This window comes from Myxine glutinosa, chromosome 1 (assembly GCF_964187855.1).
Source record: "Myxine glutinosa chromosome 1, kmMyxGlut1.1, whole genome shotgun sequence".
NCBI lineage: Eukaryota > Metazoa > Chordata > Myxini > Myxiniformes > Myxinidae > Myxine > Myxine glutinosa.
In genome coordinates, this window is record NC_136261.1 from 23406506 (window position 1) to 23432944 (window position 26439).

The 26439-nt window shown below is 49.0% G+C and overlaps 1 protein-coding gene across 2 annotated transcripts in view; it reads right to left on the bottom strand.

Annotated features, from left to right (window-relative positions):
- The window catches only part of LOC137416116 (carnitine O-palmitoyltransferase 2, mitochondrial-like), a 1201140-nt gene that overhangs the window by 38749 nt on the left and 1135952 nt on the right, over nucleotides 1–26439 (bottom strand). The window contains exons 5-6 of one of the 2 annotated variants that reach the window (XM_078769794.1): nucleotides 20565–20772; nucleotides 20167–20371 (exon numbers count right to left, since the gene is read on the bottom strand). The exons of the other annotated variant lie outside the window; for it this stretch is intronic. Coding sequence (XP_078625920.1) covers nucleotides 20167–20371; nucleotides 20565–20772 — 413 coding nt within the window. The remainder of the gene's footprint in view (nucleotides 1–20166; nucleotides 20372–20564; nucleotides 20773–26439) is intronic. 2 annotated transcript variants of the gene reach the window in all.

The window sequence follows — 26439 nt, forward strand, 5'->3', positions numbered from 1 at the left end:
AAACAACCCCTCACTGTGCCTCATCCCATCACCATCAAAACTTTCCTCCTCCTCCTCATCCTTCCCTTTCTTGTAACTCTTCTGTAATCTCTGACACACCATCAACTGCTCTTCCTACCTCCCCCTCTCATCCATCATCTGACCCTACCCCTGCCCTCCCCTGTCCTGCACCTGATGCTCCCCCTCTCTCCTCATTCACGGTATGTACCTCAAACATCCGGGGCCTTTACTCAAACCTGATTTATCTCTCCATTCAGGTTGCTTCTGACAATCCAGACTTGATCTGCTTAACAGAAACTTTGCTCCTTCAAGATGTCTCTGATTCGTTAATATCTCTTCCTGGTTACTCCCTCCTCCGGTATGATAGACCTGGGCCTTGTCCTGGTGGTGGGGTGGCTATCTTTATAAAAAAACTCTTCCTCACTCTTCTTGCACTGCCCTCTCTCCACCCCACCCCCAGGAGTACCTCTGGCTACGGCTTCCTCTCCGCTCCCACCTTTTGTTCATATGTGCTCTGTACCGTCCTCCACACAGTGATGACTCCATTTACATTTTGCTGTCGGACAACATGGACCAACTTCTATCAACTCATCCAAACTCTCTCTTCATCATATGTGGCGACTTCAACTGTCATCATGCCAGCTGGCTGGGTGTGGGTTCATCTCTCACCAGCCATGGCACCTCAGCGAAGGACTTCTGCGACTCATTGGGACTGACACAATCTGTCAATTTCCCGACCCGGATCTCAGTCAATGGAGTATCTTCTCTTCTGGACTTGGTTATGACTAACTTCCCTGCAAATGTCTGCTGCTCTTCTTCTGCTCCAATCGGTTCTTCTGATCATGTGCTTGTTAAAGTGGACATCTCTCTCTCCATTCTCAGAGAGGCTCCTCAGCGCCGACGAGTCTGGCATTTCACTCAGGCTGACTGGCACGGTCTGCAAGCAGCCATCAATCATCTGGACTGGTCTCCCATCTCTACTGCCTCTGACATCAATTCTTCCTGGGAATTCTTCCAAAGCAAACTGCTCTCTCTCATGCACAGATTTATCCCATCTCGTCTTCAGTTGTCTTACCCTTCCTCCCGTCCATGGTACACTGAATCTTGTGGTGAGGCAGTTGCCCTGAAACAACTTGCCTTTGCCTCTTGGAAGGCAAATCGAACTGAAGGCAATCTCAGTTCCTTCCACCAAGATCGGAACAAGTGTGTGTCTACCCTCAGGGGTGCCAGGAAGCACTATCTCTCCACACTCAAGATTGAACTCTCAAACCTGTCTCCTTCCTCCAAATCCTGGTGGCGTCTGGTCAAAATCGTTTCTGGTGTTTGTTCCCCCTCCATCCCCTCCCTTACCTCAAATGGCTGCACAGTTGACACCGCACGTGACAAAGCCGAATGCCTCAACTCTGTGTTTGCCTCAAAATCTTGTGTCCCAAACCCATCTCTCTCTGTTCCCACCTTTCCCAGTCGAACCCAACTGCTCCTGGACTCTGTGTCCTTCTCTCCTGACAAGGTGGAGAAGTTTTTGTCAAACCTCGACTCTGATTCTGCAACTGGACCAGACGGCATCAGCCCACGGGTCCTAAAATCCTGCTCTGCCGCTCTATCTCACCCTCTCTCTGTTCTTTTCACCCTCTCTTTTGCTCAAGGTCATCTGCCAGCATTTTGGAAATCAGCAAACATTACCGCTTTACACAAAAAATGTGCAAAAACAGATCCTTGCAACTACAGACCAATCAGCCTGCTTCCAATTATCAGCAAAGTCATGGAATCCACCATTGCTTCGGATATCAAATCCTTCCTCTTCTCCAATGGCTTGATCTCTGATCATCAATTTGGATTCAGACCAGGTCATTCTACTCGGGACATGTTGCTTCTCCTGTCTCAACAATGGATGGAGGTCCTCAATGCCAAACAGTAAATAAGAGCTGTCTCACTTGACATATCAAGTGCCTTCGATATGGTCTGGCACCCAGCTCTGCTCACCAAACTCTCCTCCTACGGTATCCATGGATATCTCCACTCATGGCTTTAGGACGTCCTCTCTGGTCCTCGGCAACGTGTGGCCCGGAAAGGCTCCTCACTCTCTGAAGACCTGGACAAAATCACAGACTGGTCAAACAAGTGGAACATGTCTTTCAATCCTGACAAATCTCACACTCTTACGATGTCTCTCCAAAAAGATCGACTGGACAACCCTCCCATCTACTTTCTCAACAATCGTCTCCAAGAAGTTCTGTCGCTCAAGCTTTTGGGTCTCACTATCTGCCATGATCTTTCTTGGGAAAACCACATTTCCAAGCTGGCCTCCAAAGCCAGTCGCCGACTGGGCATCCTCCATCATGCGAAGTCCTTCCTTGGCACACCTGAGCTCCTCATCACATACAAGGCTTTCATATGCAGCTCAATGGAATACTGTTCTCCCCTCTGGGCTGGTGCTCCTGCCTCACATCCAGCTCGGCTTCACGCTGTTGAAACCAAAGCTTTCAGAATCATTGGAATCTCCCGTGATGAAGTTAACTTCGAGGGCCTTTCACTCACTCAGCGCAGGCAGGTTTGTGGTCTTTCTATCTTCTACCGACTCCTCTCCGGCCTTGCTCCCCCAGCTCTCTCTGTGCTCTGTCCCCCCAATATTCCTTCAGGTCGCACAAGATCTGCCTGCAACCCTCTTATGGTTAAACTGCCAAAATCTAGGCTCTCTGCTCACCTTCACTCTTTCATTCCCCTTTTATCCTGCCTCTGGAACAAACTCCCCCACTCCCTTCAATCCCCCTCCTTCCTGCAGGTCTTTAAAACAGCTGATCACCACCATCTCTTATCTTCCCCCATCCAAAACCTTGATCTTTTCTACCCCCGCTAATTCACCCCAGATACACTTTTTTTTTGAAATTCCAACTTCTTTCCTGGAATTCCTTGCAGTGTTCATATGTTTTATACCTCTCCCACCTCCCCCCAAGCCCTCCCTCTCCCACATTTCTCCCAATGTCCCTGCTCTCAAATGTTGTGTTTGTGTCCTTCCCCCCCTTTCCCCATCTTGTCTACCGTTCCCCTTATTTTTTTGTGTTTTATGTGTCGGTTTGACTTTTTATGTGATTATTGTTAGCTCTTTCACGAGCCTCGATGTTGTATTCCAAAAAAAAAAAAAAAAAAAACGCTATTGAAAATTGGGTCGCCAAGTCAAAATCCAAGATGGCCACCGCCATGTATGTCTGAACCTTGTGAGCGAAATATCTTGAAAAATAAGCGAAGTACCAACTTCTAATCTGGTGTGTGGGTGTATCTCGGCATAAGGAGGAACGCTATTGAAAATTGGGTCGCCATGTCAAAATACAAGATGGCCACCACCATATACATGTCTGAACCTTGTGAGCGAAATATCTTGAAAAATAAACGAACTGTGGCGGACACGAAAGCACTGACGTGGTGACATCACCCCGCACACCAAGTGGGGGTGGGCCACGCCCGGGAGAGAGGCGTGGCCTCACGATATACACGGGGCGCGCAGCCCTGAGAGGAGTGAGAGTTCAGTGTTACAGTGAGCTCTTGAATAAAGACTCTTACAAATTACCGCGTTGTCCGCTTCTTCCTTGTTTACAAACAGCGTGCGTAACACCGCGCTTTACAGGTGACCCTCGACGTTGGATCTGCCGTCGCGATCCTTCCAAACACGACGCCATTGCCATGCCCAACAACGCGATGTCGGTTAAACTTCCCGAATTTTGGGAGGCCCAGGCCGAAGTTTGGTTCGTCCAAGCCGAAGCCCAGTTTCAGCTTCGGCGCCTCACCAACGACGACACGCGCTACTGCCACGTCGTCGCCTCCCTTGGGCCCGGCATGGCCGCTTGAGTTGTGTCCGTCCTTCGCCACCCACCGGACGGCCACAAGTACGAGGCGCTCAAGCGGCTGCTCCTAGCCACGTTCGGCCTCACGGAGGACGCACGGGCCGACCGCCTCCTGGATCTCCCCGAGCTCGGCGACACGCGCCCGTCGGTCCGAATGGACCATATGCTGTCACTGTTGGGCGACGAAGCCCCTGGTTCTCTATTCCGGGCGCTTTTCCATCGCCAACTTCCAGCACAGGTACGCCTCGCGTTGGCCGGGACCGTGCTAATGGAACCCCGAGCATTGGTCGCCGAGGCGGACAGGTACTTCGCGGCTTCGGACACGCGGGCGAGAGTCGGTGAGGCCGTCACGGACCTCGAGGCTGATGCTGCTGATGATGCTGATCCACAGCATCAGCTTACACAGCATACGCAGCATGCTGATACGCACCTCTTGGCCGCCGCCACGCCCCGCCCACCGCCGCGGCGAAAACCGCCACCGCGGGGAAAACCACCAACTCCACCGGCCTGGCGGAGCCAAGCCGCACTCCTCCAGCTCCACCACCTGGTGCTGGTTCCACGCCAAGTTCGGCCATGAGGCTCGACAGTGTCATCCGCCATGCTCCTTCAACAGGTCGGGAAACGCCCGGGCCGGCGCTCGATAGTGGCAATGAGCGCCGGCCGTTCGAGCAGCCTGCTGTTCATAACGGACACCTTATCCGGGCGCTGTTACCTGTGCGACATGGGAGCGCAGGTGAGTGTCGTTCCTGCCGGTACGTCCGACAAGCACACCGCGGGCGGGGGCCCCGCGCTGCTTGCCGCGAACGGGACGCCCATCCGTACGTACGGAAAACGCTGCCTCTCTCTGCGGTTCGGAGGACAGGTTTTCCGATGGTCGTTCGTCACCGCCGACGTGCCCATGGCATTGCTTGGCGCAGACTTCCTGTGCGCCAATGGGCTCCTGGTCGACGTAAAGCACAGACGTCTTGTCCAGGCCGAGACGTTCAGCTCGCTCGCTTGTGCGCTGCCCAGCTCGTCGAGCAGCTCACTGAGCGGCTCACCGAGCGGCTTGCCAAGCGGCTTGCCGAACGGTTCGGTTCCGGCCACGTTGATCTGTACGCTTCCGGCAGCGGACGAATTCACCCGCCTCCTCGCCGGCTTTCCGGCTCTCATGCGGCCCACCTTCTCAGCGGGGGCCATCAAGCACGGGGTGGCCCATCACATCCCCACCGTCGGGCCACCGGTCTACGCCCGGGCACGCCGCCTCGAGCCGACGAAGCTGGCGGTAGCAAAAGCGGGGTTCGCTACCCTGGAGCGACTCGGCACCGTTCGGCGCCAGGAGAGTGCTTGGGCGTCGCCGCTGCACATCGTGCCGAAGCCCGGCGGGGGATGGCGACCGTGCGGGGACTATCGCCGTCTCAATGACGCCACGACCCCCAACCGCTACCCCGTCCCCCACATTCAGGACTTTTCCGCCCGTTTGGCGGGCATGTCCTTCTTCTCGAAGGTGGACCTCATACGCGGCTACCATCAGGTCCCCGTCAGGCCGGAGGACGTCCCGAAGACGGCGGTCATCACGCCATTCGGAATCTTCGAATTCCTGCGGATGCCCTTTGGTCTGAAGAATGCGGCTCAGGCGTTCCAGCGGCTGATGGACAGCGTCCTGCGCGACTTGGATTTTGTATACGTCTACCTGGACGATATCGTCGTCGCCAGCGCGTCCCGCGAAGAGCACCTACACCACCTCCGCACGCTCTTCGAACGCCTGGGCCAGCATGGCCTGATTGTGAACCCTGCAAAGTGCCGGTTCGGCGTCGCCGAAATCGATTTTCTGGGGCACCGCGTCACCACGGATGGAGCCGTCCCCCTGCCGGCCAAGGTGTAGACGGTGAAGGGGTTTCCGCGCCCCCGCACGATCAGGGGGCTGCAGGAGTTCCTGGGCATGGTGAACTTTTACCATCGGTTCCTGCCCCGTATCGCCCAGCTCCTGCGCCCCCTGCACGAAGCTCTCCGAGGTAAGCCGGGCAAAGGCGACGTTACCTGGACCGAGCAGATGGACGCGGCGTTCACGGGCGCAAAGCTCGCCTTGGCTAACGCCACCATGCTCGCGCACCCGGCGCCCGAAGCACCGATCGCCCTCACCACCGACGCCTCGGACTACGCGGTGGGCGTGGTGCACAAACAATGGGTGTGTGGAGTTTGGCAACCGCTGGCGTTCTTTAGCCGGCAGCTTCGCCCGCCCGAACGCCGTTACAGTACTTTCGACCGCGAGTTGCTCGGGCTTCACTTGGCGGTCAGGCACTTCCGCCATCTGATCGAGGGCCGTGCGTTTATGGCCTTCGTCGACCACAAGCCGCTGATCTTCGCGATGGGCAAGGTCATCGAGCCGTGGTCGGCCCGGCAGCAGCGTCACCTCTCGGCCGTGTCCGATTACACGACGGACATCCGGCACGTCGCGGGGAAGGACAACCCGGTGGTGGATTGCCTTTCCCGGGCCGTCGCCCACGCAGTCCACCTCGGCATCGACTATGCCCGGATGGCAGCGGACCAGGCCGCCGAACCCGACGTCCAGGCCTTGCGGACCCGCCGTCACGGGCCTCCGCGTCACAGAGGTGCCGTTCGAGGGCGCGGGCGCGGCCCTCTTGTGCGACGTCTCCCTCGGGCGGCCTCGCCCCATCATGCCCGCGGGCTGGCAGCGCCAGGTGTTTGACGCCATCCACGGCCTGTCCCACCCAGGCGCGGGGGCCTCCCAAAGGTTGATCGGCGACAAATTCGGCTGGCATGGCCTCTGGAAGGCCGTCCGTGGCTGGGCCAGGACGTGCCTCGCATGCCAGCGCGCCAAGGTGCACCGGCACACCCAGGCCCCGTTGGCCCCGTTTACGGTGCCGGAACGCCGGTTTGACCATGTCCACGTGGACCTGGTGGGACCTCTGCCCCCCTCGCGGTGTTTCACCCACATCCTCGCCATGGTGGACCACACTACCCGGTGGCCGGAGGCCGTGCCCTTGGCGTCGACGATGGCGGCGGACGTCGCGCAGGCTTTCATCGCCACCTGGGTCACCCGGTTCGGCGCCCCCTCAGACATCTCATCCGACCGCGGCCCCCAGTTCACCTCGGAGCTCTGGGGGGCGGTCGCGCAGGGGCTCGGGGTCCGGCTGCACCGAACCACGGCCTACCACCCCCAGGCTAACGGCCTGTGTGAGCGATTTCACCACTCATTGAAGGCCGCGCTCCGGGCCACCCTCCGCGACGGCGGCTGGGTCGACAGGCTCCCCTGGGTCCTGCTGGGCCTACAGACGGCGCCCAAGGAGGACCTGCGCGCATCCGCGGTGGAGTTGGTCTTCGGGCAACCGCTGCGGGTGCCGGGCGAGTTCCTCCCCGACTCCACGGCACCATGGTCCGCGGCACAGCAGCGCTCCGCTCTGCAGGAGACCGCCCAGAGGTTCGCCCCGGTGCCAACGGCACGCCACGGGCACCCACCAACGCAAGTCGCCCCGGAGCTTCGTACGGCGGAGTACATCTTCGTCCGCCACGATGCCCACCAGACACCACTGCGGCCCCCGTACGACGGGCCTTTCCGCGTGCTGGAGACCGGGGTGAAGCACTTCACCCTGGACATCGGCGGTACTCCTGACCGCGTTTCTGTGGACCGCCTCAAGCTGGCCCACCTCGACGTGGACCATCCACCGCCAGTGGCCCGACCCCCGAGTCGGGGCCGCCCCCCTGCGGGCGGACCCCCGGCACCGCCCAGCCCCGCCGCCACGCCGCCTCCTGGTCCTGCACCCATCCCAGGGGCAGCCGGAGGCATCCCAGATGGCATCCCTGCATCCCAGACGCCGCCAGTCGCCAGGGGGCGCTTCGGCTGGGTCATCCGTTTGCCTCGCAAACTGGCCCTTCAGGTGCGCGGGGATTCTGGGGGGGCGCGTGTTGCGGACACGAAAGCACTGACGTGGTGACATCACCCCGCACACCAAGTGGGGGTGGGCCACGCCCGGAAGAGAGGCGTGGCCTCATGATATACACGGGGTGCGCAGCCCTGAGAGTTCAGTGTTACAGTGAGCTCTTGAATAAAGACTCTTACAAATTACCGCGTTGTCTGCTTCCTCCTTGTTTACAAACAGCGCGCGTAACACCGCGCTTTAGAACTACTAATTTCTAATCTGGTGTGTGGGTGTATCTACGCATAAGGAAGAATGCTATTGAACATTGGGTCGCCACTTCAAAATCCAAGATGGCCGCCACCATATATATATATATATCTGAACCTTGTGAGCGAAATATCTTGAAAAATAAACGAACTACTAACTTCTAATCTGGTGTGTGGGTGTATCTACACATAAGGGAGAACGTTATTGAGAATTGGGTCGCTAAGTCAAAATCCAAGATGGCCGCCTTGCGTCTTCCACTTTATCAACTCACATCACTTCAACGACGGGGGACCGAGGCGTAACGCTTATTGTTAATGGTTTTAACTTCTCTTTCTAAAGCTTCATCCATAAGGGTTTTCTTTTTTTATACTTTTACTTGTTTCATTGCATTTTCTAGCTTGGAATTGATTGCTAAAATTCGAGGTGAAACTTTTTTTAGAGTTACTATAATTGATGTTCTTCGAGATATATAAAAATCCCTTCCAATGAAGGAAATTGAAGAACTCATATTATCACTCATAATTGGTTCATCCCGTAGTTGTTATCATTATCTTTGTTCAATCCTTGACCTATTTTACCTGACTCAGTATCTTTTACAAATGTAGAGATTGAGTGAAACTTGTCTTTTGTGTCTTGATACATTGTATTTTTAGGTAAAAAAAAAAAATTAACCTCCTACAAAGAGACTACCTATAAAAGTTGAAAATAAGGTATAAAACCTTAAACAGCCTCCTCCAAAGAAGCAACCGATAAAAACATTTGAAAAATAAGGTTTTTTTTGAAGCTAAAAAGAGTTAATTTATTTTAAGCGAAAAAGTATCTATAAATTACCACGATATTATCAAGAAAATTTTATTTAAAGCGAAAAAGTATATAAATTATCACGAGATTCTCATCAAGAAAAATGTATTTAAAGCCAAAAGTATCGATAAATTACCACAAGATTTTCATCAAGAAAATTGTATTTTAAGTGAAAAAGTATTGTTACGTTTGTGGGGGTTGGGATACTTTAGTCCAGGTAGATTTGTATAGGTAGGTGCTCCGAATGTCGTGTAGAAACCTTGATGTAATAAGTACTTGTGTAGACCGTGTGTTCAGATTAACCTTGTTTATTTCTCCCCATCGCGAGGGGGCGGGGCATGTTAACTAGCTTAGGGAATAAGGGTAAATTATCCCTTGTACGTTGTTCCCTCTGTGATTATCCCTTTGGCTCTCATGGTACCGCATTAGACACTAGTTAGAATCACGCATTTAATGGCACTAATTAATAATAAAACTAACCAGAAACCCAGATGATGCACTTGGGCTGATTACCCCGACTGGAAAGGACACATAGGACGAAATATCCGTGAAGACACGCCCCGAGGAGCCATAATTGGCCAGGGCTCTTGATTGACAGGGAAGGATGAGTAAGAAGCAACTCGCTGATTGGTGAAGCACGACCGATGACGTCAGAGAGCGGGGTGTAAAAATAGTTGGAGCAGCGAACATCTTCCTTCTCGTTTTTGGATGCCATAGGGAATGGTCGTGATTGCTCCTCTCCTCCCCCTTCTCAGTATTGGGTCTGGCGATAACGGTTGTGCCGGCATCTTCTTCTCATTCCCCTGTTTGTCTGGCATCTGGGCATTGGGAGTGAACTTTACCTCTTGCGCCTCTCGTTCAAAAAGTGACAGTGCATGGGGAGGATTCATCTCGAGCAGCCGTGTTCCAGCATCGGGCTGTTGGCCGTGAGGTGGAAGAGCGGGGGACGGAGAGCTGCGGTTTTTTCCCAAGCAAGAACGACGAGCTGCTCGACAACTCCTGTTCGTTTTGTGCGTGAGGCCTGGAGTGAAGGGACGCACAGTGAGGCCTGTTTCACGCCAACGAGCGCGTTTTGCATGCAAGGCCGCAAACGCCCCAGATGATTTGTATGACCCCTGACGAGACCCCACCAGCGATCAGAGTTAAGTGCACTCAATAACCACACATTTATTTTCAGTTATCCTTCCCTTTCATCTGTTTTCAAGTCTGTTTGTGGGAACGTCCCAATTAGGACATTATTTATAATCACGCGTTTTATTTTGTATTACCGACATTCCATTTAATAAACCTGTTTCCTTTTGTACTTTGTAAATCTGGTTCGTTTGAATTTATTTTACACAGGTTTGAGGACTGACAGTGGGATCCGTTCAGGTAAGCGCTCTTCAGCATCCTCCCTCTTCCCCACTCCCCCCCCCCCCCTCCTCGCCCACGTGTATTATCTCCGCCACATTTGATGAACGCCTTGGAGTAACAGCTTCTTCAGCTATCCGTTCCTTGGAAAGATATAAATCGCCAGGAACGTGGCATTTGGTGTCAGGAATGTAGGGTTTGGACTCGGCGGACATTTTGTGTTTGGGGGTTACGAGATCGACACCGGCTGAGGGCAAATTGCGCTCAGCTTTCGGTATTCAAAAATTTAACGATTGTCTTTCCCTCGTAGAGGGGGAGGTAATCGTAGTACCGGGTGTCAAATTTTGTCGTTTATTGGTGTACGAAGCGCAACATATCGTTTTTCGGAAAAGTTAAATTGATTTTTTTTCCTGAGGTAAAAAAAAATACGCGTGCGGGGAACTACATTCTCACTGTGGATGGCGGAAGCGAGTGAAATTGCCGTGCAGGTTGGGGATGCTGAGGACTTTAGAAGTGAGCCGGGGGGGGGGGGGGTAGGTGGTTATGAGAATAGAAGTGGAACTTCCCCCATTCCTCAGCGAACGAGCCATGAGACGGATGTGATGACTCTCCAGGCAATGTTCAAATTGTTAACGAAAATGAAGGAAATGCTTAATGCTCACGAGGAGATTTTGGGACGAATGGGGGCTAAATTGGATGCCCGTCATGAACGATGGATGGCTGGATTGGAGGCCTGTAGTGAACGATTGGATGCTGGGACTGAAGAAAGAAAAACCCAAACGAAAGAAATCAAAGCCCAGCGTGAGCCAACGAGTGAAACAAAGGAAGAAATAAAGAAAGAATTGAAGGGAAAAAACAATGGAATGGAAAACAAAATTGATATAGATGGGGCACAGGAGAAGCCATGGGCGGCAGAATTTGAATCAAAACGGGGGGAATTAACAGTGGGAATGGAAGAGTGTGAGACCCAAGTTGATGCGCTTCGTGCACAGGAGAGGTCAAACTTAAATGGGGAATGCTTGGAAGCAAATGGGAGGTAAATGGGGGAAATTCAAATTTAAATGGGGACTGTTTAATTGGAAAAGACCTCGAAGGCTATCGGGGCCATGTGGATGGCACAAAGCAACAACAAGGAGAGGAATTTGGATTTTTGCAGTGCCAGGGCGGTGGTTCGGAGCAACAGAGGGTAAAAAATATTGGGGTCCGTGTAACGGAACCTTACTGCGTATTTATTGATAAAGGCCTGTGGGGGCCGCCATTGGTTGGTAATAATAATGAGAATGATGTGACACAGCGGCTGGACACCTGTGACAGTATCATGGAGGAGGAGGTTGCTCAGGTCCAACTGGGTTTGGAGGTTGAGGTGAGTCGGTTTATTGATGAGATTAAAGAGACCAAGGGAACCATCACCACAAACTACAATTGGGTACAAAAGGCTCCGAAGTTGAATACCCATCAGGGGGGGTTGAGGGGGGGTTGGCCCGGAGCTGGACACAGACATGGAAGAGTCAAGAGATAGAGCCTTGGAAAATCTGGTCCCCGTGGAGAATTTGGAGCAGCTGCAGGGAGAGGCAGAACAACCCAGAGAAGAGGTTGTCACCTGCAGCTGCGGTTATTGGACAAACGAGGCCAAAAAATTTATAAGGAAATTTAAATTTACATTGAAACGGGAGTGTAATTTTGAGCAGCCTTGGAGGGAATTGGTCCCCGGGCTGCAGAATTTGGACCAGTTGAGGTCATTGGGGTCTGCCTCAGGGAAAATGTGCCCTTACAAAATTTGGGTATGCCAGCCAGCCGGGGGGCTGTGCTGGCAGGATTTGGATGTGGGATCCAACCATGTGTGTCATTGTACGACCTGGGCCCCACGGGGTGTCTGGTGGAGTGTGGCGTCCTTTGTCCATTGAGCCGCCTGAGTGTGTGTCTCAAGCCAGCAGGGTTGGCAGACCCTAGTGGGGGTTAAGACCTCCGGGGGTCCGAGGTGGTTTCTCACAGGTACCTGGGATGGTGTATATATGAGGACCACTAGGGGGAGGTGTTGTAGGTCGTGCTTTGGTGGTGGCACCACGGACGGCCAACATGGGCCTGATGTGGTGACCACTCGGGCATGCGGCCTGGCAGCCTCTCCCTGAGACTCTGCGACAGCCAGCCTGTGGTGATCTGCCATGCTGTGCTGGTCTATGGATGCAGGTCGAACAGCATGAACAGAATGAGTGTCGCCCACTGGACAACCATTGGGGCATCTGTGGAACGTCATGGTGTGAGAATGATCTTCCACAGATGATCTGTTGTGATTTGTGGGCTCTCGGCTTTGGAAGAGAGCCATGGGTTTGATTAATCGGGAATTTGTAATGAGCCGAGCATATGGGCCATGCTCGGCTGGCATGTGTCTTGAAAAGCACCCTTCTTTGGTGAAATTAGTAAATTGTGAAAAATAATTGGCACTGGTAATCTGAGGGTTAGATGCAAATTTAATTGTGAATTTTGTGAAGAGGTATGGCGGACACTGCATAGTGGCACCATTATTGATCTATGTGTGTTAGACCAAAGTGTTGGCGGCTGGGACAAAAATGCATAGACTAGCAGGACACAGCCTCCAATTGGCTACAGGGGCACCGGTGCCAATATTTGGGATGCGGAGTTGTGGCGATGTAGTTGGGTAGTCTGGAGGTCAACGTGGTGTTGTGGGTGTCCGAGGTGTGTGGATCATGTCTTCTGGGATGAGTCTCCTGGGGGAATATGGCTGTCAACTAGACCTTGGCGTGGTCAAGTGTGGGTGGGCACTGGGGGCTGGAGTTGTGTGGACTGGGGGATGTGGGAGCTGCAGGGGACGTGATGTGGATGCCACGCACTGCGACCGTTCTCCCCAGGTCCGAGGTTTTGGGAATGGAAGAGTTGGCAGCAGGTGCTCACCACATTGGCCAGCTGTGGCTGGTGCAGTGGTGTTCCATGCAGGGGGCTGAAGGATGGATGGTGGGTTGCACCCTTATGGACACTCATTGGCCATGTTAGCATTTCGACTGCTCAATTTGTCCCGATGGCCTTTGCATGGTAGAGGGGCGGAGCTGTCATAGCCAAATGCAGTAGTGTAGTACACGTCACCAGAGGATGTGGATCCACATACTTGTCAGTACAATTGGGATAAAAGGAAATTTGGAAGAATTGGATTGGTCCAATGGGATACATTTTGGATTTCTGTAGCGTGGATGGCACTCTTGGACCCGACCAACCTGCAACTACTTACACTTGAGGTAAGTGCCCTGATTTGTGCTGTCCTCGGGTTCCATACTTGCTTGAGGAAATTTGGACATAAGTAATTTTGAATGAGGGGGCGTGTGAAAGTAATGGAATGGCCGGTGAGGGGATTGGAATGTGTGCCACAAAAGCGTCTTGTGGGTGGCGTTTGTTTTTGTGTGGAGGTTTTTTGTTTTTGTGTGGTCGTGAGGATGGAAATTCAGATCTGATTGAGTTATGATCATATTGTGTTTGGAAATTTTGAAATGTGAATGGGAATTTCACATGTGAGCTGGCCATGGCAGAATCTTTTTGGTGACATCTTTTTTTTAAATATATGGTTGAGAATTAAATGGCAGTGGGGGAGGAAATATTTTTGTGGATTTTGTGGGTGGGGAAGGTATGTGTGTCCGCAGGTATGGATCAAGCTCTGAAGGAGTGGTGACTGCGGCCCCCACTGCTGTAATTGCCCCTGGCAGACAGTGGTGTCTGGAAATTGGGAGCCTATCGGCGGGGGGTCTGTTTGGGCGCCCTGCGGCATGGGGGCCCTTGGCAACCCGTGAGGCTCTGTGGAAGCCTGAGGCGATGGAGCCTGATGTGGAGACCTCCCTGGCAGGACCTTGGCGATCCGCGAGGCTGTGTGGAAGCCTGAGGCGATGTAGCCTCGTGTGGAGACCTCCCTGGCAGGACGACAGCATAAGAAGCTGTTTGGCTGTCAGGGGGCCAAGAGTTAAAGGGGGCAGGAGGGGGTTAAGAACTAATAAGTCTGGCGATGTGTTTTGAACTGCAGGCACCACAGCCTGAAGCGCCCCCACCATCTTACTTGTACGGTACCTCCCCGCTGCCGAGTAGAAACGCACACACATGTATAATAACATCAATGCCATGGTCTTGCAGGGGGGTGAAATATGTGCTTTGTGATGATTTTTGTGTTTTGATGATTTTTTAAACATGTGTGAATGTTATGGTATTTGTGCAAATGAATGAGAGTGAAATCTACCGAGCCATGTCACTCACCTGTAACACCAGGACAGGGCCCACAAAAATTTGGGGTGCATTGGGATGGCCCTGCAAGTAACGTTGGGTATTGTGGCATCCACCGGGGGACGTGGTCTATAGGAAGGGGTTGTACAAATGTTTTTTATTGAAATTTTGCATTTTTGATGGTTAAGTTTTGTGGTTAAGGTAGATTTTTGTGCTTTGTTGTTTTTATCTTCCTCCCCAGGAGTTAGGAATGAGGATCCTAATGACTGTAAATATTTGAAATGTAAATTTTTGTGTAAGTGGGTAGAAGGAGAAGAAGAATAGGTAGGTAGCTACGGCTCACTTCCCACAGCCCTCCTGCTTTATTTCATAGGCGAATTAAGTGTGAGTCGGTAAGTGGTAAGACTGGGATGGTAGCACTTGCAATGAACCTTGCGGGGGCTACAGTTCCAGAGGGGGGGGGGGGTGGGGGCTGTGTTACGTTTATGGGGGTAGGAATACTTTAGTCCAGGCAGATTTGTATATGTAGGTGTTCCAAATGTCGTGTAGAAACCTTGATGTAATAAGTACTTGTGTAGACCGTGTGTTTGGATTAGGCTGGTATAGTTCTCCCCATCGCGAGGGGGTACAGCATGTTGACTAGCTTAGGGAATAAGGGTAAATTATCCCTTGTACATCGTTCCCTCTGTGATGATCCCTTTGTCTCTTATGGCACCGCATTAGACACTAGTTAGAATCGCGCATTTAATGGCACTAAGTAAAAAATAAAACTAACCGGAAACCCACATGACGCACTTGGGCCGATTACCCTGACTGGAAAGGACGCATAAGACGAAAGATCCGTGAAGACATGCCCCGAAGAGCCTTGATTGGCCAGGGCTCTTGATTGACAGGGAAGGACGAGTAAGAAGGGATTCCCTGACTGGTGAAGGAAAGGACGAGTAAGAAGCAACTCGCTGATTGGCGAAGCATGACCGATGACGTCAGAGAGAGGGGTGTAAAAACAGTTGGAGCAGCGAACATCTTCCTTCTCGGTTTTGGATACCATAGCGAACGGTCGTGATTGCTCCTTTCCTCCCCCTTCTCAGTTTTGGTTCTGGCAATAATGGTTGTGCCAGCATCTTCTCATTATTCCTCTGTTTGTCTAGCGTCTGGGCATTGAGAGCGAACATTCCCTCTTGTGCCTCTCATTCCAAAAGCGACAGTGCACGGGGAGGATTCATCGCATGGAGCCATGTTCCGGCATCGGGCTGGTGGTCATGAGGTGGAAGAGCCGGGGACGGAGAGCTGCTGTTTTTCCCCAAGCAACAACGAGGAGCTGCGTGACATCTCCTGTTTGTTTCACGCGCGAGGCCCAGAGTGAAGGGAAGCACAGTAAGGCCTGTTTCGCCTCAATGAGCACGTTTCGCGCCAATGAGCACGTTTTGCACGCAAGGCCACAAACACCTCGGACGATTTTCTGTGACCCCTGATGAGAACCCACCAGCGATCAGAGTTAAGTGCTCTCAATAACCACACGTTTATTTTTCGTTATCCTTCCCTTTCATCTGTTTTCAAGTCTGTTTGTGGGGACATCCCAATTTCTGACATTATTTATTATCACGCGTTTTGTTTTGTATTACCGGCATTCCGTTTAATAAACCTATTTCTCTTTCTACATTTTAAATCCGGTTTGTTTGAGTTTATTTTTCGCAGGTTTGAGGACTGACGGTGGGATCCATTCAGGTAAGCGCTCTTCAGCATCCTCCTCCTTCCCCACTTCCCCTCCCCCCTCCACCGCTCCACCCCCCCCCCCCCCCCCCCCCACGTGTATTATCTCCGCTACATTTGACGAACGACTTGGAGTAACAGCTTGTTCGGTTATCCATTCCTTGGAAAGATTTTAATCGCCACGAACCGACAGTGTCTATAAATTACCATGAGATTTTCATTAAGAAAATTTTATTTTAAGCGAAAAAGTATCTATAAATTACCACGAGATTTTCATCGTTTTTTTTACAATATAAATATGGTGAATACAACGTATTGCGACGTTTGTCATCGTGAATATCATAAGCATGCTTTGGCACGCCATCTAAAAACAAAAAAGGATAGATGAAATGCTGGAGAACTGCCTCCAGAGTCTAATGTTATACACTATGATGTCTGCAATAAGGGCATTAAAAAGTGAAGCTTTAAGTCACCTTCAATCACGCAAACATAAGACTATGTTTGGATACTCGATTGAAAAGAGTGATAATGCATTTAAAGGACATGTAAAAATAAGAACCTTTCGATTAGAAGACCCAAGACCATCTTCAATAGTCGAGGCAATTGATATGATTGAACCAGTTGTTGAAATTCCAATTAAAAACACATTAAGTGAAATGAATACTTTTAAGTTTTATATGGGAATAAAAATGAATATGGTAAAAAAAAAGGTGATGAAGAAACTCCCTATATGAAAACAGACCCTCACTTTTTCACATAATTCAAAGATTTCTTAGTTTGTGATGTTTATCATGAACTCCAAAGACAAGAACTGGATGTTGATAACATTGTGGAAGTTAGTGCATTTGGCATTAGTAAAATAACTTTCCTGGATATACACATATTGAAATCGGACCCTCTTCATGCTTCTTCTTATATTGATTTACCAAGATAAATTAAACTTAAAAAGGCGGTAAATAATATTCAAAACAAAGATAATAAATGTTTTCTATGGTCTGTTCTTGCTCATTTACATCTTTCAAAAAAGGATTCTGAAAGAGTATCTCATTATAAGAAATATGAAGATACGCTGAATGTTTAATGATTTAGAGATTCCAATGTCATTAACTGATATTCCTAAATTTGAGAAAATGAATAAACTGTCTATTAATGTATATGGATTAACGGATACAAACAAAGTTCAGATATTGAAACTTATGGATGACTACAAAAATGCTAAAACACATATTGATCTTCTTTATTATAATTCGGGAGAAAAATCACATTATCAAATCATTCAAATGAAATCACATCAAAACATTTTGAAAATTAACCACTTCACAAGTAGTCAATAGAAAATGTAAAACATATCCCTGTAAACGATGTATCAACTTATTTCATACAGAAGAACGAATGAAGGAACATTCAAAATATTGTAGTAATAATTCATCCGTAATTACTATGCCAAAAGTAGGTTCAAACATATCATTTAAAGATTTCAACAAATCTATAAAACATCCATTTGTGATATACTGCATGCTGATTTTGAATGTATTAGTCAGGTTCACTATGTCAATAAATTATATTTCGTTCAAAATCATGGTAGATTAGCAAACCTATACATTTTTGGAAAGGTTATAGCATAAGGAAACTAAAAATCAATGTTTACATTTGGAGAGATACCTGTATGGCGGCCATTTTGGATTTTCAAAATGGCCACTGTAAAATACATATTTTGTTCTATTTCTGCCTCTAATTACCCTAAAAACTTTAAAATATACTAAACCTATATTTTCAGGGACAAGGAATCCAATGAAAGTATCAAATTAGTGCTATGGGGAATGGTAAGACACGAATCAAAGGTTTTGAATTGCAAAATACTGTCTTTATATTCGCGATAAGTTGCATAATCAAATACATGTTATCATTTTGTACAGGCAGTTAATAACATCAAAATGTGTCACAATAATTCATATCACCAAACATACACAGGCAGTCAGCAAAATCATATATACACATGCAGTCGGTATAACTTCACATCTACACAGGCAGTCAATGACAAAATATACACAGGCAGTCAATGGCATCAAACATACACGATTACAGAATATGCCATTTAGAGTTCGTCATCACTGTCCTGTGTGTCGTATCCGACAATATAGTCCGCATCGTTTTCACAGTCCGTTCCACACATGCAAAGGTCGGTCAAATTGATTGGCAAATCGAATTGGTCGAATGGTCGATCGAATCGAATTCGATGAATCGAATCGAATCGAATTGGTCGAATGGTCGAATGGTCGATCGAAGCGATTGGTCGAATGGTCGAATTGGTCGAATGGAATTGGTCGATTGGTCGAATTGGTCGAATCGAATTGGTCGGAATTGGCAAATGTAAACATTGATTTTCAGATTTTCCATGTAATAACGTTTCCAAAAATGTATAGGTTTGCTAATCTACCATGATTTTGAACGAAAAAACATAGTGAACCTGACTATATCCTTGAAAAGATAGATACTACTTCTCCAAATCCCAAACAACCATACACAAAAAAATATCAAAAACATACTCCTTGTGGTTTCTGCTATTATATCAAATCATCTGTTGATGATGAATATGACAAGTTAGAACTTTATAAAGGAGAAGATGCTTCAGAAGAGTTTGTTAGACGACTGGAAATGGACTGTGTTCAATTACGTGAGATATTGAGAAAACACAATGAGCCAATTAATTTAACAAAAGAAGAGAAAAGGGAATTTAAGCAGAACAATATCTGCCATATTTGTGAAGAGGAAATTAGTGAAGGTGTGAAGGTAAGAGATTGTTGTCATCTCACAGGTTCCTATAGGGGTCTGGCTCATCAAAGTTGTAATATTAATTATAAACTCCCCTCTTTCGTTAAAGTCTTTCTGCTAAGCGGAGGTGCAACAATCAGCATCCGAGATTCGACTAAGGGACGTTTTTGATCCTATATTTGCCCCCACCCCAGCTTTGGGATTATAAAAGGGCCAGAGGGCAGATACTCAGTGCGTTGGTTTTGGGTCTGGCTGTGAACGAGATACTGGTGCCCGTCCTGTCCGTTGTTGATTCATGGTGATTTGTGGGGAGAAGCAACGTGGGGGAGCAGTCGCTGCAAAAGCGGGTTGGAGCTGTGGCTGAGCCTTGGGCGAGCGGAGCAGGCGCCATGGAAAGCGCACCGATTATGGCCAGACCAAGCCACTCTTACACATATCTTTTAGTTCTCACACAGTAGATTATTATCTCATGCATTCTTTTCTCAGCTATCTTTATTTTATCGTTCTCTCTTGAACACAGACTCACGATCAATAAAGAAGGCATCAACAATTGGCGGCGTTGCTGCGGCCCGACTCCTCCGGAGTGACAACCACTGATGGCCTCCTGCCGAGTAAGATAAAGAGGCCGATAACCCTCACACTATCTTTCTCCCCCCCCCTGGGTACCCATGTTGTGTATAGCCGGTAGGTAAGGCATAGGTTAAGTTCTGCTCTTGTCCAATTTCTTTGCTCTGTCTGTAAATATCGCGACACTCTTCATTGCTCGCGATTGCATGTAATTTTTGCATTTTGATTTCTTTTCCTGTACATTCAAGTCCTTGAGACACCCCCCCCCCCCCCCCCTCTGCATGATCCTGCTTGCAACAATAAGCCCCTCTTGTTGAACTGGGTTTTCAATCTGTCCGTGTTCATCATTTCCTTAATGATTCAGCGCTGTTCGCACATTAGGTTAGACTGGGAGGTTATAATTCCCCAATTGAGTGTACCTTTCAGTCCCGTATGCACGAGCGGTTGCTCCGCCACCATAATTAAGATCCAATAAGATAAGATTGGTGCATAGCCGAGGGCACGTCCCCCGATTGGAAAGACACATGGTGCAAGTCAACGGTTGTCAGATGGAGAAACCTGGGACAACGTGGTAGATCAATTAGCACTTGCAGTTGCCTTGCAACCCACCATGATACGAAGTTATTTGTGATCAGTGGCCTCAGGCATGGTAATTTTAAGGGGAACCGAGGATCCCCCTCGTAGTAGACACGAAACCTCTGGTCATAACAATATTATCAGTTGGAACTCACACAGGTGTAGTGAGCAAGACATTACTGAAAATTAGTGAAGGTCATTTTCCTTACCATGATGGTGCTTGCAGGTAAAATGTAGCCCAAATAATCAAACAGGTTGCAGGTGTATGTGTATCCTTTATGAAGCACAACAAAATGGCGGGTGCCAAGTATGGTCTGGCGCTCATCTCGTGACTCGTGAGGGATGCGGCATGTACCGAACAAATGATTCAGTTGGGACATGCACATCAGATATGATTTTGGACGAGAACCCGACCTGTCAAGGCAATTGTTGTGTGAGCAACTGAAATATGTTTGAAGATTAACGCATTTATGTGTTATAGTTAGCTCAATTTTAAACTTGTGATATCATGTATTTTTATTGAGAAACAGTTTGTGAAAGTTCAATCAATGTCATAGTTTACAAATAAAAAAAATCCAAGGCAGTGGGATTAGCATAAGGCACTCACACAAAACCAGTGCCATCTCTATGAGCCAGGCCACCACTATCTGCTGGGGTAAGCAGACCAGCCTTGAGAGTGCGATGAAATCGAGCGATCGAGACAACCAGGTTTGTGGCACACACCAGCTGTGAGCCAGACGCCATTTCCATGTTCATACCATAATTGGAGGTGAGCAGAGATGCTCTGCAATTCAAGAACCTGTCCAGCCAGAAGGCTTTGAGGAGAGGGAGGAGGGAGTGGATTATATCCAGATCAGGGTAGATAAATGGATGGCATTACAATTACATTGATTAATCACCATAATTACCTTTGCTGCCATTCCCTTGAATATAATAATCTCATCAATTAGTTGATAACTCTTAGTCAGGCAGCATGTGCAACGAAATAGAATAAAGCAGGACTTTGGTGGAGAGAGCAACTCATCCATCCAGATGCCTGGTGGGAAGCACAAATTATGTTTAAAATACTTGTTGGCAGTCTGATCTCTTGTATTGTCCCGATTTGGAAATATGGCAACAAATTGGCAATAATTTCACATATGTTCAGTGCGCCAAAATTGGTGAAAGGTCAATCAAGAATGTATGTGCTGCAACGTGGTGCAACATTGCTTTTAGTCCTATTTATTGAAGTGTGAGCACACTTTCTAGCGGGTAAAACCTCTGTGTTCTGGCAACGGCTTTTCCCGTCACGCAACCCCTCGTCAGTTACTCAAGGTGTTGTGGTGTGTGAGTGTGCGTCGCATTGTCTCGATGGTCCCTTCAGCACATACACTAAGCTCGACGTGTTATTTGAACGTAAATATCAAATAGAAAATATACTTTGATACAAGATGCTACAAGAACCTTTCTTCCAGGATTATCCAGAGCTGCTGGACAGGATGACTGCGACTACTGAAAACCGCCGACAAGCATGTGCTGATGACCGCTGCCAGAAGATTCAGATAGGACACGAGCACATGTTACAAGAGATGGAGTCTCTGAAGGTCATGGAGAAGATGACAGAGTTTGACTCCCAGGAGGGTTGAAAGCCACAATTTGTTGAGATGTGCCGTTACATGCAGATGATGATGAACTTGCTTCAATTTATCAGATCAGTCAGAACTGGAGACTGGAACCATCACCTCCAAGTTACGAAGACAATTATTGTCAAGTATAATTTGGCACATTACAATCTCAGCTCTGCAAGAATGATCCCAGTGTATCTGGCAGACATGGAATCACTTCAGCAGTCTGACTTCGACATCCATGGAGAGTTCATCAATGGCAACTGGGTGGTTAATACGAACACACACTTACCTTTGTGCTGTGGGAGAAGAACACACACTGGAGTATATTAATCGCTCAATGAAAGTCGCTGGAGGCCTGGTTGGAATCACCTTGAACAAAAGTGCCTTCACAAAATTCTTCCTGATCTCACCAGAACTTGCCAGATTAGAATGGGAAGCTCAAGAGATGGCTCTTACTGCACTCAGCCCTAACTCGCACTCTAAAGGGCTTCACCAACCCCTTCACTGAAGACAGTGACAAGCTCTTCAACTTGGCCACCAAGGCCATGTTGCCTCAGAGGGTTGCTCAGGACCTGTGCGGACATAGCACTATTGTGAAGGAGTTGTTTGATGACTTCGTCCACAGCCACATAAATAAATATTCAATCATCTTGTTGGCTCCTATGAAGAAACATCAGCTAAATACTTGGAAAATCACAGGGAACAAGTGAAGCCCAGTCTGGGACAGAAACTGGTCGAGCTCAAAGAAGACTGGAGCCTCGTCGCTGTCCCGGCCAAACAGGGACCAAGTCCCGGCCAGACGTCAACCTCGAGTAAGCTGTTGGCAGCTATGAGCTCTCTGTTGTGCCTTGGTCCCTGTTTGCTGCTGATGGAGAAATACTGCACTGCCACACAAAGAGCAATTTGATGGCCATCATGGAGAGTCTACCCCAGCAGCAGAGACAAGTTGCCTATCACATCACAGATTCAATGAACATAGCCAAGATTCCCAGGAGGAAGCTGTTCTTTCATGGTGACACCCAGAGGGAACTGAAGGACTACTTTGCCGAGAAGTTCCTGTAAAAGTCACATGCAATGGGGCCTCCAATGCTGAGCAACACACACTGATAAGAGCAATCTTGGCAGTGATCATGATGTGGTCGATATTAAGCTGTTCCTGCATGCTGCTGTTGCCACAGTCTGTGGAGCTACCAGCATCAGAATCTGCTCTCCTGCCATAGATGTATTACTTCTATCTGTGTGACACTATCGAGTGTCATATGCAAGGATACAGCCTTTATCACTGCAACTGGAAGACAGAGTAGGGTCATTACATTTTGTCCCGTCTATGATGTTTTGGGTCCAACAAAATCGGCAGCATTACCTGGTGTCCCTTCAATGAGTGGCAGCGATATAACACTGGTAGTTTCGCTGCCAATGGGAAGCATGCCGTCTAGGAGGTATTCCAAGATGCAAGTGACAGCATTGTAATAGCCTTGGCAGACTTTGGTGCCAAGTGATGAGATAGCTGCTGCCATTGAAGAGTTTATCTGCAAGGTATGCCAACCACAGACCTTGATTACTTCTGTGGAAAAATTGCGATGGTGGTTGTTTAAGAAGAAACAAGCAGAATCAGAGAGGTTGTCACCAAGTACAGATGCCCTGTGACAATGTATCCTGCCTGCCCAACATCAAACCATAGTATGGAATCATGATACCACTGGGCTGCCTGTACATCCATCTCTGACCGACTATGGGTGGAAACAAGATGGGGATTGTTGGACTCCCATTATGACGACGCAGTTGGCGGCACCATCATCGCTCTCCAACCATCTGGTCAAGTGCGCATGAAAGTTGCAATGCCATTCTGCTAAATGGTCCTGCAGGAAGGTAGCGCTCCACTGCACAGATATATGTGGCTGGTCTGATGGTGATAAGGCATGCAAGAATGTTGGAGAAATGTTGACGAGAAAAAACCGAGAAATGTTGGACAAATGTTTCCAGAGAGTAATGAGAGTGACCAGAGTGACGATGAGTAGAGACAATATCTACAATCAACAAGTGTTTGCATAACGTTCAGTTCAACAATGAGCAAAGTACTGTTGCGCTGTTCATGACATGAGCAGTGCATTATTTTTCGACATATACAATATACATATAAATATATTCATATATATTTCAATATGTATACATATATATATATATATTGTTACAGACGCGGTTGTGGATGTTGGTTTACCGAGCGGTTTGGTATGACCACGTCTGCACAGTTTACCCGATTCCACTCGAACGTTGGCCAAATCGCGCTACGCTGAATCAATGATGGAAAAGGACACAACGGCTGGGATTAAAATGACACGACACCAAGGGTTCAGTTCTCAAGACCTCCGGAGGAGGTTATATTAGGGCGGAAGGTCAGATTACAACTACAAGAGGGACAGCATAGAAAGACAGGCACTTAGACACACTTATCTTATTCCCTGACAGACGACAGATAAACAGGACAAAAACTGACTCACACGGGGATTGATGGCAAGGAAAGCGGGCAGTCGATGGCTCAAGGTGCACCGTTCTCGGAGGGGGTGCACCGTTCTCGGAGGTACTGCAATACCGGGTCGATGCGTGGAGCTCGCTCAGCGCTTGGAGGTGGTGACTGGCTCTTCTTCAAGCTGGGGGCGCATCTCCCGTCACGTCCGGTAAGTGGCCGTGTATATCCGGCGGGGAGTGACACGCCCTCGGCTAGTTAGCTCCGCCCCAGATGGAATCGGTCCGTTGCTTCTCATTGGGTGCGTGCGGGGGGGTTACCGGCTCCGCCCTTGACGAGGGGCTGACAGGGAGCCCCTTCGTGGTAACCCCGTCGGAGCGCATGGTCAATGGCGGCTAACCGAGCCGGTGTGAGGACGCACACTCCCCCCGCGCCGCGCCGTTGTTGTAGTTGTTGTTGTAGTTGTTGTTGTAGTTGTTGTTGTAGTTGTTGTTGTAGTTGTTGTTGTAGTTGTGGTTTGGGGAAGAAGATGGGAGGAGGTATGGGAAGGTCCTAAACTCACTACTGGTGCCATATAATCACATTCTGGTGCAACGAAGAGTCAGAATTAATGGAAACGAGTCCTTAACTTACATAGACTAAGAATAACTAGCAAGATGTCCGAAAGTTGTCTACGTGAGATGCGGTGGACCTGGGCACGACATTTAATGGGGGAAAAAGGGGAAGGTCGGTTCTACAGAGTGTTATTTACAGGCAATGGGACTAGGGAATGGGGGATTGGGGATAGTTGGGGAGTATTGGGGAAATAGGGGAGTATTTACAAGCGGATATTGAGGCCAAGTCCCATATCCGCAACATTGCACCCTTCTCTACCCTCGGGGCGTCCCGACTCGATAAATTTTTACCTATTTTAGTGTGGCACTCAGATGTAGTTCCCTCTACTATTAACTCTACCCTGAGTGCGACAGTTTTACAGATATTCACAAATGAGTAAATATGTCCCCCTGCGACGTTGCACCCTTCTCCTCACAGAAACACACCCACAGGATAACCGAATCCGGAAAGAATTCGCAAACTAAACATACAGCCGGTAGGGAGCATTATTTACAAGACTACGCTGATATTTACACTACGATCCAGGACCTGTTTTTGGAGGAACACATGCAGATGTTATGCATAGAGAGAGCACGCATGCCAGCATCGATACACCAACCCACGAGTGCTCTGTGGCCTTACGGCCTTTAATAATGTGCAGAGCACCCCTTCCCAGCACCAAAAGCACCACCCCATCACACAGTCAGCACCATCCGGTGCACCAATAAAATGTCTATAAATCACGGTGTGGTGTCACAGCCGGCCGATGGTCTGCCGCTGGTCTTGCCTTCGTGTGGTGCACTTGGCCTTCATACTTCTTTCAAAAATAAAGAAAGGCGCCAACCGCGTCCATTTCTTTATTGTGGCCGTCAGGGGGCCAACTATAAGTGGTTCACCTTGTATGGCATAGGTGCCACGTTGACCCATAGGTCCATCCATGGGTGGTGCTTGGCCGCAAAAGAACTGCGGTCCATTGTGGGTGGCCACAAACATTGCGGTCCATATGGTGTATCGATCCAAGCAGCAAGCAGCGAAAGTGCAGGCCCACAACTGCGAAGCCAGCACCTCTCTCTCCTCTCTCTCTCTGCCCCAAAGCCAGATCCTCGGAGGTGGGAGACAAAAGAAGCAGACAAGTGAGTAAGGTGGTAAGGGCGCAAAAGTGCACGCAATGCAAGGTAATGCACACTGGGGGCACATGGGAACCAGGTGAGACAGGTACGTTCCTACCGTACGCCCCCCCCCCCCACCAGGTAACCTACATGGCCCCTCCCTTACCCCTTACTGCATCCACAAAACACAACACTACCCATAAACATCTACTTTACAAATCAACAAACGTCCCTACTGTCTTCCCCGTTCCTCCCATAAACCAAATTCGTCTTCTCTCCCTCCTAACCAATCAAATTTGCCATTTTCAACTCTCATCAAAATTTGCCATCTCCAACTCAACATCAAAATTTGCCATCACCAATTCATCATCAGTCCCTCCTAAGGAGGGAGAGATGGAATCACCCCAATGTCTCATCCACGTCGTGATGCGTCTCACCAATCCACAGCAATCTCATTTCCTGCAACTCAAAACAAAGAAAACACAGGTGTGGAGTCATCATCATCACCACAGGTAAGTGGCTGCGTATGGTGCGACAGGTTCATCAATCCTAACTATTTCCTAAATGACTTTAACAACTTTACACTACCCGGGGTCTTTCTCCGGCCAAACCATTGGCCCTCTTACACTATGGGTTCTACAAACCAATTCCCATTGGCCAAACTGTGGTGCTTTTCAATTTGGGGTCTCACTCCCCCGATTCATCTCC